We start from the raw sequence: 15000 nt of genomic DNA on the forward strand, positions 1-15000 counted from the left end.
GGTACCTTCCTCCTCCCAGCCAAGCTGCTCTGACATGGGCAAAGGGGATAAGGGAGGAGGAACAGCTTGGCCCGGCTGGCAGAACTCTCTTACCTCCAGAGTAAGGAGTAAAGCGCAAATTATGCTCGAGCGAAATCGGCGGCGCTGACTGCACCGAGGGGGTCGCCGCAGGTGGGCGTCCTATCGCCGCAGCTCGGCGGAGGGGGCGTGCAGCTCCTCGAAAATGTCACTCTGCGCCGTCAACTCCTTGTTGTGAGGAATGAGGAAATGCCATTTCCTCATTTAACGTGCTTGTCCCTCATCTAGCAAAGCCTTCTGCAGGCTCACCGGAATGAGTTTTGAAATGGAGGGACAATAAAATGTCCCCCCACTGACATGATTGCAAGTTCTTGGTAAACAACACGATAATGTTTTGGACGAGTTACGTTCGAGTATGCACAGTCTCGCTGTCGCCGCTCGTCGGCGGCAAGGCTCCAAGTAGAGGCTGCGCAGAACCTTGCCGGGCACTTTAGGCTCATCAGTGGTCCAAGCCTCTTTGTAGTACCCATTGACTACATACCGTTATTCACAAGCACAGTGGTTCCTTTCAGGTCATTATAAAAAGCAGTGATTTTGGTTTGATTTTGGTATGGCATGCATTGTCTTTGCTCATCATATGCATCAACCATCCACTTGGACAACATGGTGGCACACATCACATGTCAATACAAAAAGAATTTTGTGATTCTAAATGGAGAAGACACGCTCAGTTACCGTTGGAGATCTGGTTGCCGTTCTCGACGGGGGCGGGGCTCGGGCAGTGGGGCGAGTGGTTGTTGGCGTTCTTGTCCTGCAGCTGGGGAGATGGAGAGGTGGGGGCGGAGCCACAGTCTTCCCGCCCTGGCAGGTTGATATTAGAGTTGAACCCTGGAGAGATTATAGACAGAGGAAAACAATGCATATATGACAGGATGTACATGTACTGTACTGTACTGTACTGTACTGTACTGTACTGTACTGTACTGCCTGTTATTCATATTGAAGCTATATCACAGGAGAGGGAATGCTGTGATGGATATCAGCACATTGTGACATCATCACTGATGATGTCATAGACATTGTAGTAAAAATACCTACCGTTGTATACTACAAAATAATCAAGTCAAGCAGCCAATAAATACAAAACAAACATTTAGGTTTGATAGACCAATATGCATCAGTGGGAATAAATTAAGGGGGTGTGCCCAACTGTGCTTTTCCCCTACATTTTGGTCTCACCTCTCACTGTGTATCTACCCTACTAGCCTGCTCACTGTGTATCTACCCTACTAGCCTGCTCACTGTGTATATACCCTACTAGCCTGCTCACTGTGTATCTACCCTACTAGCCTGCTCACTGTGTATATACCCTACTAGCCTGCTCACTGTGTATCTACCCTACTAGCCTGCTGTTATGCAGGGTTCATTCAGCCCTGTGGGAAGAAGGCGTCTCACTCTCCACATGACCTGCATCTACCCCTGCTTTTACCCCCTGGGACTCTCATACTGTAGCTCTCACACGGGGCGAGCGTCATTATGTACGCGCATGCTTGTGGGTGCATGTGTGCCTGGGTGTGTGTGTGTGTGTGTGAGTGGATGGGTGTGTGTGTGCCTGGGTGTATGTGTGTGGATGTGTGGGTGCGTGTGTGTGTGTGTGTGTGTGTGTGCGTGTGTGTGTGTGTGTGTGTGTGTGTGTGTGTGTGTGTGTGTGTGTGTGTGTGTGCGTGTGTGTGTGTGTGTGTGTGTGTGTGAAGATGGGAATTCATCAGCTGCCATCCCATGCCGAGAATGTGTGACTCATGCCCCCCCCCACTGGTCACAAGAAAGCTAAATATAGCCATACCACCCACTACTACAGGTCCCATGGGGTAGGCTGTTTGTACTGTAAGAGAGTAAGGCCTGCTAGTGGCAGAGAGTCAATGTGAGGATCGTATGCTCGAGAAGAGATGAGTGACAGCGAGCATTCGGATGTGTAGAATTAAAATTGCAACGAGGAAAGATTGCCCAGCGCATTTGTGGAGGTTAGAGGTGTCCTGTGGCGGCGGTTTCTCGAGGCCTGCCAAGACCACCTGCCCTCTTCCCCAGGCGTTCCTGTGGTTTCCCCCGATCCCTGAGGAGGAGGAAGAGGAGGAGGAGGAGGAGGTCGGGAGAGGCAGCTGCTCTTCACAGGGATGACTGGGATAGCGGCTGTAACCCCTGGCCACCCCCACAGCGTCAGGTATCACACGCGGTCGTTTCACCGCCGAGAGGGAACGGAAGTAGGCCGTCCTGTTAAGCCCATCGGCATCCCCCCGGCGCTCTGATCTCCGCGCGCCGCCTCGCCTTGCCCACCCAAAATAACAGCGAGGTTGCTAACCCGAGTGCCGAGTTCCACCATCCCCTTTCCATGACGCCAGCGCTTTTCCTGCCCAGGTACAGTCGAACACCAGAGGTCACGTGAGGCAGATGCGTCAGCAAGTGTGCATTTGCTCCCATACCGTCGCTTATAAGGACTTCAGCCTCTTCACCCTTGACCTCGTCCCCGTTATAGCAGCATGACACAACTGTGCCCAACACAACACTATGGGGCAGCATTAAGACCAGCCTGTGAGAAGAGCAGAGAGCAAATACATTCACTGGATCAGAATGCTTCCTCTATCTCTAAACTTGGCTCCTGTGATTGGCCGGTGGAGCCCGGTGTGCTCTGCTGGGCAGTCTCATTGTCTTCTGTTGAACATGAGCGAGCTGTTAAATATTTCAGACTCATCCTCAGGATTCTACTGCTCATGTATTATTAATCCAACCACTACTAATAGACTTGGAGGAAACCGAGAGTTAGACAGAGAGGGAAAAAAAACAGTGGGACAACCGAGGGGGCAGGCTTTCTTGGTCGCATTGACGCCAATGGGGAAGTACTAAAAACTCAAGTTCCTCGAATGGCCCCTTGAGGCTGGCTGCAGAAGCGAGTCAGCCGCCCACCCCCCATGTTAAAATGGGGGTGGATAAATAAACATGTTCAGAGCCTGGTTCAAAAAACGGTTTTGGTCTGATTTCACATTTCATGATCATTTGTACGGGGGATGCATTTTTAAACTTACCTGTTAAAATAGATGATAAAACTAGAACAACCGCACCGCGGATTTATGCCTCCGCCATTTGTTCATTCTTGAGTCCAAATCAACATTTGAGGCAAAATGGAAGAAATTCCGTCAAGACATTCCTGAGATATTGTGTTAACCAGCTTCAAAATGGCATTCGAGAGGTCACAGTGACCTTGACCTTTGACCTTTGATAATTAAAATGGAATCAGTTCATTCATCATTGCGTCCAAGTTGATGTTTGAGCCAAATCAGAAGAAATTCCATCAAGCCGTTCTTGAGATATCGCATTAACGAACTTGGAAATGGCGTTCGTGAGGTCACAGTGACCTTGAACTTTGACCACCAAAATGTAATCAGTTCATCCTTGAGGCCAAGTTAATGTTTGAGACAAATTTGATGAAATTCCGTCAAGGCATTCCTGAGATATCGCATTAACGAACTTGGGAATGGCGTTTGTGAGGTCGAAAGGTCACAGTGACCTTGGCCTTTGACCTTTGACCACCAAAATCTAATCAGTTCATGCTTGAGTCTAAGTCGATGTTTGAGGCAAATTTGATTAAATTCCATCAAGGCATTCCTGAGATATCGCGTTAACAAACTTGAAAATGGCGTTCGAGAGGTCACAGTGACCTTGACCTTTGACCTTTGACCACCAAAATCTAATCAGATCACCCTTGAGTCTAATGCCTACCCCACACTACAGGATAATTTGCAAGATTATGGCCAAGATTCCCCCCTCCCGATTTTCTCGGGGGTGCTCCCGATTTGAAGCGCGTCGGGCAGATAATCTTCCCAAATGATCCTGTAGTGTGTGGGGTTCAAAGATTCACAATCGGGAAGACTGCCTCTTCCCGATTGTGAATCGGGCATATCTAACATGTTAGATATTTACAACCCGACAGGCGATTGCATCTTGAGCAGAGAGCCAGTAGTAGCTGCGTTTCCATTACAGTTTTTCGCAAAATAATCTGGTCCGCGTCCGCCCGCAGCCCCGCACAGAAACAAAGAACGAGGAAATTGTCATCGAGGTGAAATACCCGTGCGTCTTTGTACGGGACGGAAAACTAATGCTATACTGCAAAGCATGTAGCCTACAACAAGCGCTAATGCCTGGTTCAGACTACACGAATTCAGCCCGATATTAGACCGATTTGGTCGTGCGCGACAGATTTTCAGCGTCGGGCCCGAATATGACCGTCGGGGACGACGATCGGCCGTCTTCACCTCTTGTAGTGTGACATAATCAAAGACCAGCGTCGGGACCAGTCGGGACGTCTAGGACGCCTCACGACGCCCTGACGAAAAGACTGGCATGTCAGTCTTTTGGACATGGTTTCGCCTAGTGTGACACCCCGGAAGACAGGTATCAGGTCCTGGGGAGACCGCTCCCCGCTCGATACAGATTTCACCCGCTCGCACTCACCGCTCCGCTCCGCTCAAAAGAATAAAAGAGATAAAAAGGCCAGGGTGTTTTAATTTGCGTTTAAACGCCTGGGCAATGGGCATTGCTCACTACAAATAACATGAGCTCAGCAGAGTCGGCTGCATGTTCGTTTCTCTTCCTTCTCGTCTCGCAGCAGCTGGCAAGAAAATGGTGGGCGTGCACATGAAGTAGGTTGGAGGCTGGAGCGGACATCACAGTGCATCACAGTAGAGCCTGTCACTCATCCAAATAACGTTAATTCTGCAAGGGATATATATAGCACCTGGATTACATACATGTTTCACATAGGGTTGTGTTTGGATTTCAATGTTTTATTTTGCCCAATATTGAAATGTTTTACAATTGCATGTTGTGCTAACATAAACATTATTTCTATCTACCACTTTAGCCTATTTAGGCTGATTTGGTTGCTATTTCTTGTCTATGTAGTGGCCTCAATGCATGCTGGGAGATTTCGTTCACAGGTCCGCCTCCCCGACGACCTGTGAACTCGCTGACGACAGCAGACGACGTGATGACGGTGGCATACGATGCTCTGTCGGTGTTAAGCGAGAATACACTTGTAGTGTGGCCAGTCTCCCGACCAAGACATGTCACGAATTTATGGCAGTATGATGGCCTCGTCTGACATGGTGACATCGTGAACGACCAAAAATATCGTGTAGTCTGATCCTGGCATTAGGTCTCATATGCTTCCCGCATCGGCGAGTGTCCGCACGGAAAAGTGAGTCAAATCAGCAGACGCGCCCCTCCACAAGACACCTGTGCAGACGGTTTTCGCCTGGCCGTGCACAGTAGGCCTACACCCCGAATGGACGCGGCTGTCCGCGCAAATATTAGTTAAACAAATCCTTTCAGTGCAAATGCATTATAAAAACAAAAAATAAGATTTGTTTAGAAAACGAAATGACACAAATGTATTATTATTATTATTATCATTATTACTACTACTACACCCGGTGCGCACACTGAATAGGCATTTTAAAAGTTAACGTCGAGCCCTGCTTCCAAGGTGAATCTTCGGCATAATCTTCTAGTGTGTGGGGTTGCGTTTGAACAGACGCGATTGTGTGTGTCTCCCAAGATTTAAATGTTAAAAAATCGGCTCTCTCTGTCCTGTAGTGTGTGGGCTCTCAAGATTTTTATAATCTTCAAGGATTTGAAAATCCTGTAGTGTGGGGTAGGCATAAGTCGATGTTTGAGGCAAATTTGATGAAATTCCGTCAAGGCGTTCCTCAGATATCGCGTTAATGAACATCGGACGGATGGACGGACGGACATACGGACGGACAACCTGGATCCATAATGCCTCCGGCCTGGCTATCGCCGGCGGAGGCATAAAAAGACTATGTTTAGGGCGTGATTGACAGCCAGGTCGTCTGTCCAGTGATCGCGCAGCTTGCCGATCACGGACCAACAGCAGGCAGCTCTGCAGGAAACCCCTGGTCTCCGCTCAAGCTGCGGAAGAACCAAGATGGCAGCGACTGAAACGCCAAACTGGAGGCTCCAAATCGCGAGTCCACAAACCAATGGATGAAGTCACACACACACACACACACTCCGTCCATCTCTTTATACAGTCTATGGGGAGCACACGGTTTAATTCTGCTCCTGATGTGTCTGTGCTTTGTCAAGCTGAATTGTCCATGGAACATTTGAACATTAAACACTTCCCCAAATGCCTCACAATGTGTTGAGTCATCTCTGTGTGACCTCTGACCTCAGACCCTCCCAACTCATCCACCTAGTGTGATAAATACCCTCGCCCTCCTTTTTGCAAAGGTCAAGCTTTGCATCAAAGTCACACAGTGTGTATGTTGTACAGTATGTGCTGTGCATGCAGCGCACGGAGGACACACAGTGTGTATGTGCTGTGCATGCAGCGCACAGCTACATCATACTTACTGTGCAGTGTGACGCTAAGTGGGCTACGCCGGCTAGCTCATTAGCTAACATGTTAGAAGGCAGCTGCAGTAGCCAAAGGGCACCGCACAGGAGACTGTAACGAATGTGCTGCCTCCAGTGGGCCAAAGAGGGTGGCTCGAGCTATATTAATGACAGACGTTTCTAGGTGCAAAGAATGGGGATTTATGAGAGAGGTCGTTGGGTGCGCCTGCAACTCCCCACCGCCCAGTCGAACTCAGATCTTCTGTGCAAGCCCACGTGCACACACATCCGTGCACACGCACACACGCACACACACACACACACACACACACCCAAAGAGCAGGATATTACTTACTTATGGCCCTATACTCCTTCTGCCCCATAGAAGGTAATCACCCAATAGCCAATACATCATCTGGCACAGACCGGCCAGGACTGTGATCACCAACTCATCACAGTAGATAGAACATGTAATGGGGCTCAGAGTGTGCCTGCACACACACACACTCGGTCGGGCGTGCGTGCGCACACACACACACACACACACACACACACACACACACACACACACACACACACACACACACACACACGCACACACACACACACACGCACACACACAAACTAGATCAGGTGGATTGTATGGGATGGTGTGTGAGAAATTACTCCAAAACAAAGGTTAACTCCCCACCCACTACACACACTCGCACACTAACAGACTCCCACAACACATGGCCAGGCTTATCCCCACTGTGTGAATACATCCCAGTGACGGAGCAAACACACATCAAAGCAACTTTCATTCAAAACTATGTTTAGGGCAAAGAAGGGATGAGGAAAAGGCACTTTCAGCCTCGATGTGATGCGGGACAAGTAGTACAAGTGCTCCTTTCTGTGTGTGTGTGTGTGTGTGTGTGTGTGTGTGTGTGTGTGTGTGTGTGTGTGTGTGTGTGTGTGTGTGTGTGTGTGTGTGTGTGTGTGTGTGTGTCTGTGTGTGTGTGTGAGCATGTAAACACTGACCTCCGTCCCTCATCTTGCGGCCAGAGGTGGACTTCCGCAGCAGGCTGCGTCCGGAGCTGAACAGAGTGTTGAGCTCATCCAGGGGGCTGGTGAGGGGTCTCCCGTTGGTGGGGTTGAACAGCAGCGGCGACGAGGAGCATGAGTGGGCTCTCCGAGGCTCTGGACGGGACGTCTTCACCGGAGAGTACGGAGGGGGCTTCCCCAGCGCCTCTCCAACTGCCCTATGTGAAGACGAGGGTTTGGGAGAGTCCGAGCCGCCCGTGACGGAGGCCGCTCGCGTCAGAGCCAGGAAGTTGGCCTCAGGAGGGAAGGGGAAGTGGGAAGGGGGTCTGTAGGGGGGAGGCGGGGCATTGGGGGGAGGAGGGGGTGGCGGCGGCGTGAGCGGAGGCGTGGGCTTTTCGGGCATGAGGATGGTGAGGCTCGGGGAGGAGTCGGCCCTCTGGCGGGCGTACTGCGGGGAGAGGGGGCTGTCCGGCCCGGCAGCATAGTTCAGGTTGGTCTCAAACACCGGCAGCTTCTTCACCTCCAGGGGGGTGAGGGGAGACTCGTCCGAGGCTGGGGAGCAGGTGACGGGGGAGGGGGGGAAAACCAGGAGCGGCGGGCGGTGGGGAAGCAGGTTGGGGAAGGGGGCAGGGATGTCACAGCCACCATCTTTCCCGTGCTGAGCAGCGGTGGCGTGGTTCTGGGAGTGGGGGATGTCCATGGCGGCGGTCACCCCAGCCGCCACCCGTTTGGTCTCCACACCCAGAGGTGGAGATGCCACCAACCCCACCAGGCCCAACCCCAGAGCCTCAAGTTTGGCTGTCCTGCTAACCACCGTGGCAGCAAGCCCGCCATCCTCAGGAAGGAAATACTTCATCTCCTCATAGACGGCTTCTGAGTCCGCCTGCTCTGGGCTGTCAGGGGGCTCCTGGAGGCTGCGAGCCCGGGCCTGCGAGCCCAGCATCTCTATGTACACGTCCTCCTCGTCTTGGCCCTGGAACAGGCTCAGTGCTACCCCCTGTGGAGCGTCAACAGAGGCTGCTTTCTGCATCAGGCCACCGAGCCCCCCCAGCCCCCCGGCCCGGGACAGCAGGGCTAGCTTGACGTCAGCGGGGCGCAGCTGGTGGAGGTGGGGGCCTGCGGCGTTGATCTCCTCATACGAGCCTGTCAGCTTGGTGTTGGGGCTGCGCTTAGGTTTGGGGGGTGGCACCTTCCTCGAGGTGGTGTAGTCATCACTGTGGGGGCGGGGCTTGGACAAGGCTGGGGAAATGACAAAGGGCAACAGTAAGATAGACACTCAAATGAACCAGTGTCAAATCAACAATCAATGTAGCAGTGTTGAGATACCGTAACACCACCATCAACTAGGGAATGTAAATCTTCTAAAGGCCATGTGTGGTACTGTATATACCTGCAGGGTCTGTGGGGGACAGCTGGGTCTTGGGGGGGCTTCCAGCAGGGGAACCGTAACCCTCTGGAGTCGGGCTCTCTTTGGGTCCCAGCGTCAGCCCGGCACTGACTGCTTCATACGATGCACTCAGACGAGTGTTGGGGTCCCTCTTTGGTTTGGGAGGAGGCTGCTTTCGAGGAGAGGAGAGACCACCCCCGCCTGGCCCATCCTCTGTGGTATGGGCTGCCTGCTGCAGGGTGGGTTTGATCAATGGACTGGCAGCAGAATGGACCATGTTCTCCATGACGAGGGGGATGGGTACCGAGCTAGAACGAAAGTGGCGAATAATCCGGCTTCCCCCACTGACAGGGCCCTCATGGGCTTTTCCACTTTTCTCCACAACCCTAGAAATAAGGGTGGGACAGATAGAAATACATACATGTCTAGATAGAAGAGAGAAAAATCACAATTCAGATTCCTTTCTTGACTGTTTAAATTATGTTAGTCCCGATCCTCTTTTCATAGATTATTGCATTATTGTCATTTTCAGTTGTATTTTTATTTAAAAAAAAATCGTATTCCCGTGCTTTTCTATTAAAAAAAAGAAAAAGAAAAAAGTACAAGCTAAAGACATTGGTGCACTTATTTTCCATCAAATAATCATCTGATCCAGATTAATTTAATCACATCATTCAGATCATCTGTACGCTTGACTCTAATGTATGCCTGCATCATCTGTCAAGCTGCAAATGTGTGCTAAAGAGGCCAATCGGAGGATAAAGCCCAAAAACCAATGGATTATGCCTGCCATTAAGTCAAGTCTAATCTCCTTGCACTAATTTGATAACATGATATCTCCAGTTTGATATTTCCTTCCCTAATCTGGCCAAGCCATCTGTTGGTTCCACTGATGTAGGCGGGGGGCTGGCCAAGTGTGTGTGAGTGTGCGTGTCGTTGATGGGGGAAGGTATTTTAACTACTTGCTGAGAAATGAAGTGTGTGTGTGTGTGTGTGTGTGTGTGTGTATGATTGTGTGTGTGTGTGTGTGTGCGTGCGTGCGTAAGTCTACAAATCTCCTCTAAAATATAGCCACCATTCCTCTTCCAGTCCTCCTTCTGATGCCCCTCCTCCTGTTCAAAGCCCCCTGTGCTCCTGTCTCTTGTCCCAGCAGCATATGTCACAAGGACACATAGAGGATACCAGAATGGTGTGTGTGTGTGTGTGTGTGTGTGTGTGTGTGTGTGTGTGTGTGTGTGTGTGTGTGTGTGTGTGTGTCTGTCCGTCTGTCTTTCTTTCTGTCTGTCTTCTTTTCATCTTTCAGCAGCATCTTCCGTTCTTCCCAATGTTAAACTGCATCTCTTGAAGAAAAATAATTAAATAATATGAATTGATACTTAAATTGAGTTGAATGGTGTGGTGTCTTTCTCTCTCTCTCTGCCCCCCTCCCAAAAACTCAAAACTAAACTTAAACAAAAAACACTGGCACTTCACATGACATTGTATATTACAGGAGTCATTGGGGTGTGTGTCTGTCAGCAAAACTCTAACCCTAACACGAGCATGTTTTAAGTTGAGATGCTTTGAAGTAACACAACTGTATTTTGACTTACAGGATGAAAACTACCTTATGAAAGTTGCACAAATGCTTATTTTCCATATACCGTAAATTCCGGACTATAAGCCGCGGCTTTTTTCCCGTTTTTTGGCCTTTTTTGCCCCCTGCGGCTTATATAACGGTGCGGCTTATCTATGGATTTTTCCAGCAAACGGCCACTCGGGAACCTCCAAAATCTATGGATGTTGGTATGAGGCAGAACGAGAGCAAGACAGACATTATGAGAGCGAGACCCTGATTGGATGATGTTGCAAAAAATGTGCCTCGCGACCTGATTGGAGCACTGTGCCACTACTCTCTCTCAGCCACTACGGTAAAACACCCTCCCTCCTCCCTCGCTCCGGGGGGAAAAAGGCAGCGATTGAGCCTGAAAGACAGTCTGAATGAAATTGAATGTAACATTCCCAATTCTATGTATTACATTCTAAAAAACTAACAGCAACATTTTGGAAGGCTAAGCCACACAACTAGCTCGTTGTAATCTAACATCATGCTTCAAAAGATGGAGAACTGGCTGTGTTACGACGATGGCGGCGATTGAGCCTGAAAGCCATGTCTGAGACAGTAGCGAGACAGGAACAACAACAGCAGCAGCAGCAAAGGATCATGCACAAACCCGAGACGAAAGGGACTGTCCGTCAGGGCGCGGACGACTGTGTCAGCAACTCCCTCCCGACTACCAGGAGAAAATTACAAACTTCGGCGAATTCACACAAAGAAAGATCAAGGAATATTCCATCGGACCGGAGCAGATCATAAATATGGATGAAGTGCCTTTGACGTTCGACCTGCCTCTCACTAGGACTGTTAACAAGAAAGGTGAATCGTCCATCACGTTGAGAACCACAGGTCACGAGAGAACGAATTTCACTTGTGTTCTTGGCTGCACAGCATCTGGAGTAAAGCTCCCGCCGATGGTGATTTTTAAGCATCTCACAATGTGTGATTTTGTCTGGGGATTAGTGACCTGACTTTTGTTTTGTTGAAATGTTAATAAATGGGAGCTTCCCCAAACAGCCATCTCTTTCCCGACAATCCCCTCTGTGCACGAAGCCTTACATATGGTAATTAAACATCAAAACACCCGCGGCTTATAGACCGGTGCGGCTTATATAAGAAAAAAATAGTCAACTTTGAAGGTGCGGCTTATAGACCGGTGCGCCTTATAGTCCGGAATTTACGGTACAATCTTCAAACATCAACGTCTAGTAGTATACTTAACCTTAGATGCAGTGGGGCTTTAACACATCACCAAGCATTCCACGCCTGAATAGAAAGGCATTGCTACCATGGCAATAATCAGCACCAACACAATATCCTATGTAATCCTATATACTGTAGGAGGAAAGATGCAATGACAATTTAAAATGCATTAATATGCTCGCACACTGACAAGGACAGACTTTTATAGTTTGATTAGTGCTGAAATGCACAAGTGCTCTCTCTTTTTTTTTTTACATTCTTGGTAGTACTTTATGCCACCAAAAATAAGGCCTTCATTTCTCAAACATGAGCAAAAGTGCCCTTTTTTAATCTAGGTCTTTCACTCAGCACCCCCTCTAATTAGCTTCATCGGTTAGCTTCATTTGCTAGCCCTCCTCATTCAGGGCTCCAGTATAGTGCCATTTTCTCAAAGCATGATTATATTGGTTGGAATGAGGTGAAGCGGAGATAAGGATACCATTCCATAGGCGCAACACAATACTAATACAATCTGATAGCTCAGCTCGTTATCTCACTATCCATCATGATAGTTGCAATTAAAAGCCTCCGGCCCACATGGATACAATGACATCATTAATCACACATCACATGCCGCACAGTCATATGCACACTCGCACGCACGCACGCACGCACACTGCACGTCACACGCACACACACACACGCGCGCACACACACACACACTCGCACGCACACTGCACGTCACACGCACACACACACACACACACACACACACACACACACACACGCACACACACACACACACACGCACGCACGCACGCACGCACACTGCACGTCACACGCACACACACACACACACACACACACACACACACACTCGCACGCACACTGCACGTCATACGCACACGCACACACACACACACACACACACACACACACACACACACACACACACACACGCACACAGGCAATGATTCTTGCTTTCATGCAACTGTAAATCCCGTGAATGACACTAACTGCTGATTGTTTGTTATTTTCCAGTCTGAGTAATGTTACAGTCACAAAGAAGATTTAAAATGATTCATTATACTGTGTTTACTATTTCAGTCAGACTTAGGTCTGGATTGGCTGTATTAGTGCGCCATTATCACAGTCCAGTGGAAACTGCAGTCCATCATCCAAACTACAGTGGGACTTTTTGCTATTAAAGTTAACCAACATCATTTTTAGGCATGGGGACAAATGGCACCAGGAATGGGTTGTGTGCTGTTGATTACTGGGACAAAATCAATAAGGATGACATAAAGGCCTATAAACACTAATATAGTATGAGAAATTACAATGGGCAGTTTTTATTTCAAACTGAGATATCCGCCATTTGATTATGACAATAATACTGTATACTGTATGGAGCTTTCCCATGGGTGATGGGCAACTCAAGTCCTTGGTTGGCAAAATAAGGACATTTTTGCAGAATGGATCCACTGTATTTCAAATATACTTCGGGGTAATAATGTTTTTCCAAAATGGAAACTGCAGAATTGCCCGTTTTCATTGCTTGAAAACATTGCCCGTAAATCATGGCCTCCAGAACTGTATGCAGATACGTGTGGAGGTCTTCAGTCACTTACCTCCTGGCAGGCTGATCCTCCTCCTTGCCCACTGGTTCGGGCCTCTCACCAAGGGGTGGGCTGTGGCCAAGGCTGTTGCCATGGCAGCGCAGGCGGTCGCTCTCGCGGGCGATGTCGGAGGCATTCTGGATGACCAGCTGGTCGTAGGTTTGCAGCCCCATGTCTTCTGCCCCCTGCAGGAAACGCTGCACACTGCACTCCTCTGTCTGCTGTAAGGACAGCCTGTGATGGACACGCCGCCTGGCCAGCCAGCCACGCACCACTGAAGACAGGGGAGGGAGACAGAGATAGGGAGGGAGAGAGAGAGAGAGAGAGGGAGGGAGAGAGAGACAGAGAGAGAGGGAGAGAGAGACAGAGAAAGAGGGAGAGAGAGGGAGAGAGAGAGGGAGGGAGAGAGACAGAGAGAGTGAGGGAGACAGAGAGAGACAGAGAGAGGGAGGGAGAGAGACAAGAGAGAGGGAGAGACAGAGAGGGAGGGAGAGAGAGACAGAGAGAGAGGGAGAGAGAGAGAGGCAGAGACAGAGACAGAGAGAGGGAGGGAGACAGAGAGAGACAGAGAGAGGGAGGGAGAGAGACAAGAGAGAGGGAGGGAGGGAGGGAGAGAGAGAGAGAGAGCAACAGACAGACAGATGAGCCCTAACACTCAGACTTGCCCACTAAAACATACAATCGTATGGTAAAGGGACATTTATTTGCTGCGGTGGACATTACCTTTCTGACAGGTAATGATCTTCTTATGGAGCTGGTAGCAGCGGTCGTTGAGCTGATCAGCCTGCCAGTACCTCAGGAACACTTTACTGCTGCCCATCTATACACAGCCGTGCGCACGCACGCACGCACGCACACACGCACACACACACACACACACACACACACACGCACGCACGCACGCACGCACACACGCACACACACACACACACACACACACACACACACACACAAAGACACAAATCTCTGAACAAAGAGCATTGATTCATACTAACATACCTTTCTATATTTATATTTGTTTCTATCAACTTTTCCATCCTTCCTTCTTTCAAGCTAAGGTCATTACCATCATCCTACTCTTCATCATCACCGCCGCCATCCTGCTCATCCATCACTCCCAGCCGGCGGAGCTGCTGAGCCTGCTTCCCCGGGAGAACTCTCAGAAGAGTGCCACTTACCAGCTGAGGGACGCCAGAGCAGCGGTGTAGCAGTGATGTATGATAATGGGCGGGCGTGGAGTGTGTGCTGTGCAGGCTGTGGGGTTTTTGCATGTCGACACGGCTTTCACTTCCTGAATGGAGGGCGTTTGGGGGCGCTTGACAGAGGTCATGCCGGCCCAGGTGCACGGGGCCATGCGGCTGACATGCCGCCACAGACAGACACTATTCATTCCTATGCACGCCACTTGGAAGAGTAGCGTGTGAGAAAGTGTCTGCGGGGACATTGTGAAGGAGCGTGTATGCGTGTGTGAGGCAGGAGCTGACGCGACCCCCGGGGTCACACACTCTCAGACACAACAGCAGTCTGGTAGACGGGATAGAGAGGGGCGGTGGGGGGGGGGGGGATCCAGGCTGCTGTGTGTGTGTGAGGGGAATGATGATGAGGAGGGACAGCTGGAACCAGTTGACCAAGATTCCATGGGATCTTCAAGACAGAGGGTCAGGGATTAAGTCGTTTGGCGTATCTTTTGTTCTTGATGGAGATAGAAAGGGCGGCAAGAGAGAGATTCTGCAGAAGCATATAGGCTACACACACCTGCCATC

General features: G+C 49.8%; 1 protein-coding gene across 1 annotated transcript in view; it reads right to left on the reverse strand.

The window, feature by feature from the left end:
* The window catches only part of myo16 (myosin XVI), a gene marked incomplete at both ends in the record, with an annotated part of 165579 nt that overhangs the window by 13775 nt on the left and 136804 nt on the right, over positions 1-15000 (reverse strand). The window contains 6 exons of the mRNA XM_083638226.1: positions 754-906; positions 7450-8691; positions 8843-9225; positions 13250-13511; positions 13961-14057; positions 14993-15000. The exon at positions 14993-15000 is cut by the window's right edge and continues 95 nt beyond it. Of these exons, the coding sequence (XP_083494352.1) occupies positions 754-906; positions 7450-8691; positions 8843-9225; positions 13250-13511; positions 13961-14057; positions 14993-15000 (2145 nt within the window). The remainder of the gene's footprint in view (positions 1-753; positions 907-7449; positions 8692-8842; positions 9226-13249; positions 13512-13960; positions 14058-14992) is intronic.

Source organism: Poromitra crassiceps, assembly GCF_964638095.1.
Source record: "Poromitra crassiceps genome assembly, chromosome: 6".
NCBI classification, from domain to species: Eukaryota; Metazoa; Chordata; class Actinopteri; order Beryciformes; family Melamphaidae; genus Poromitra; species Poromitra crassiceps.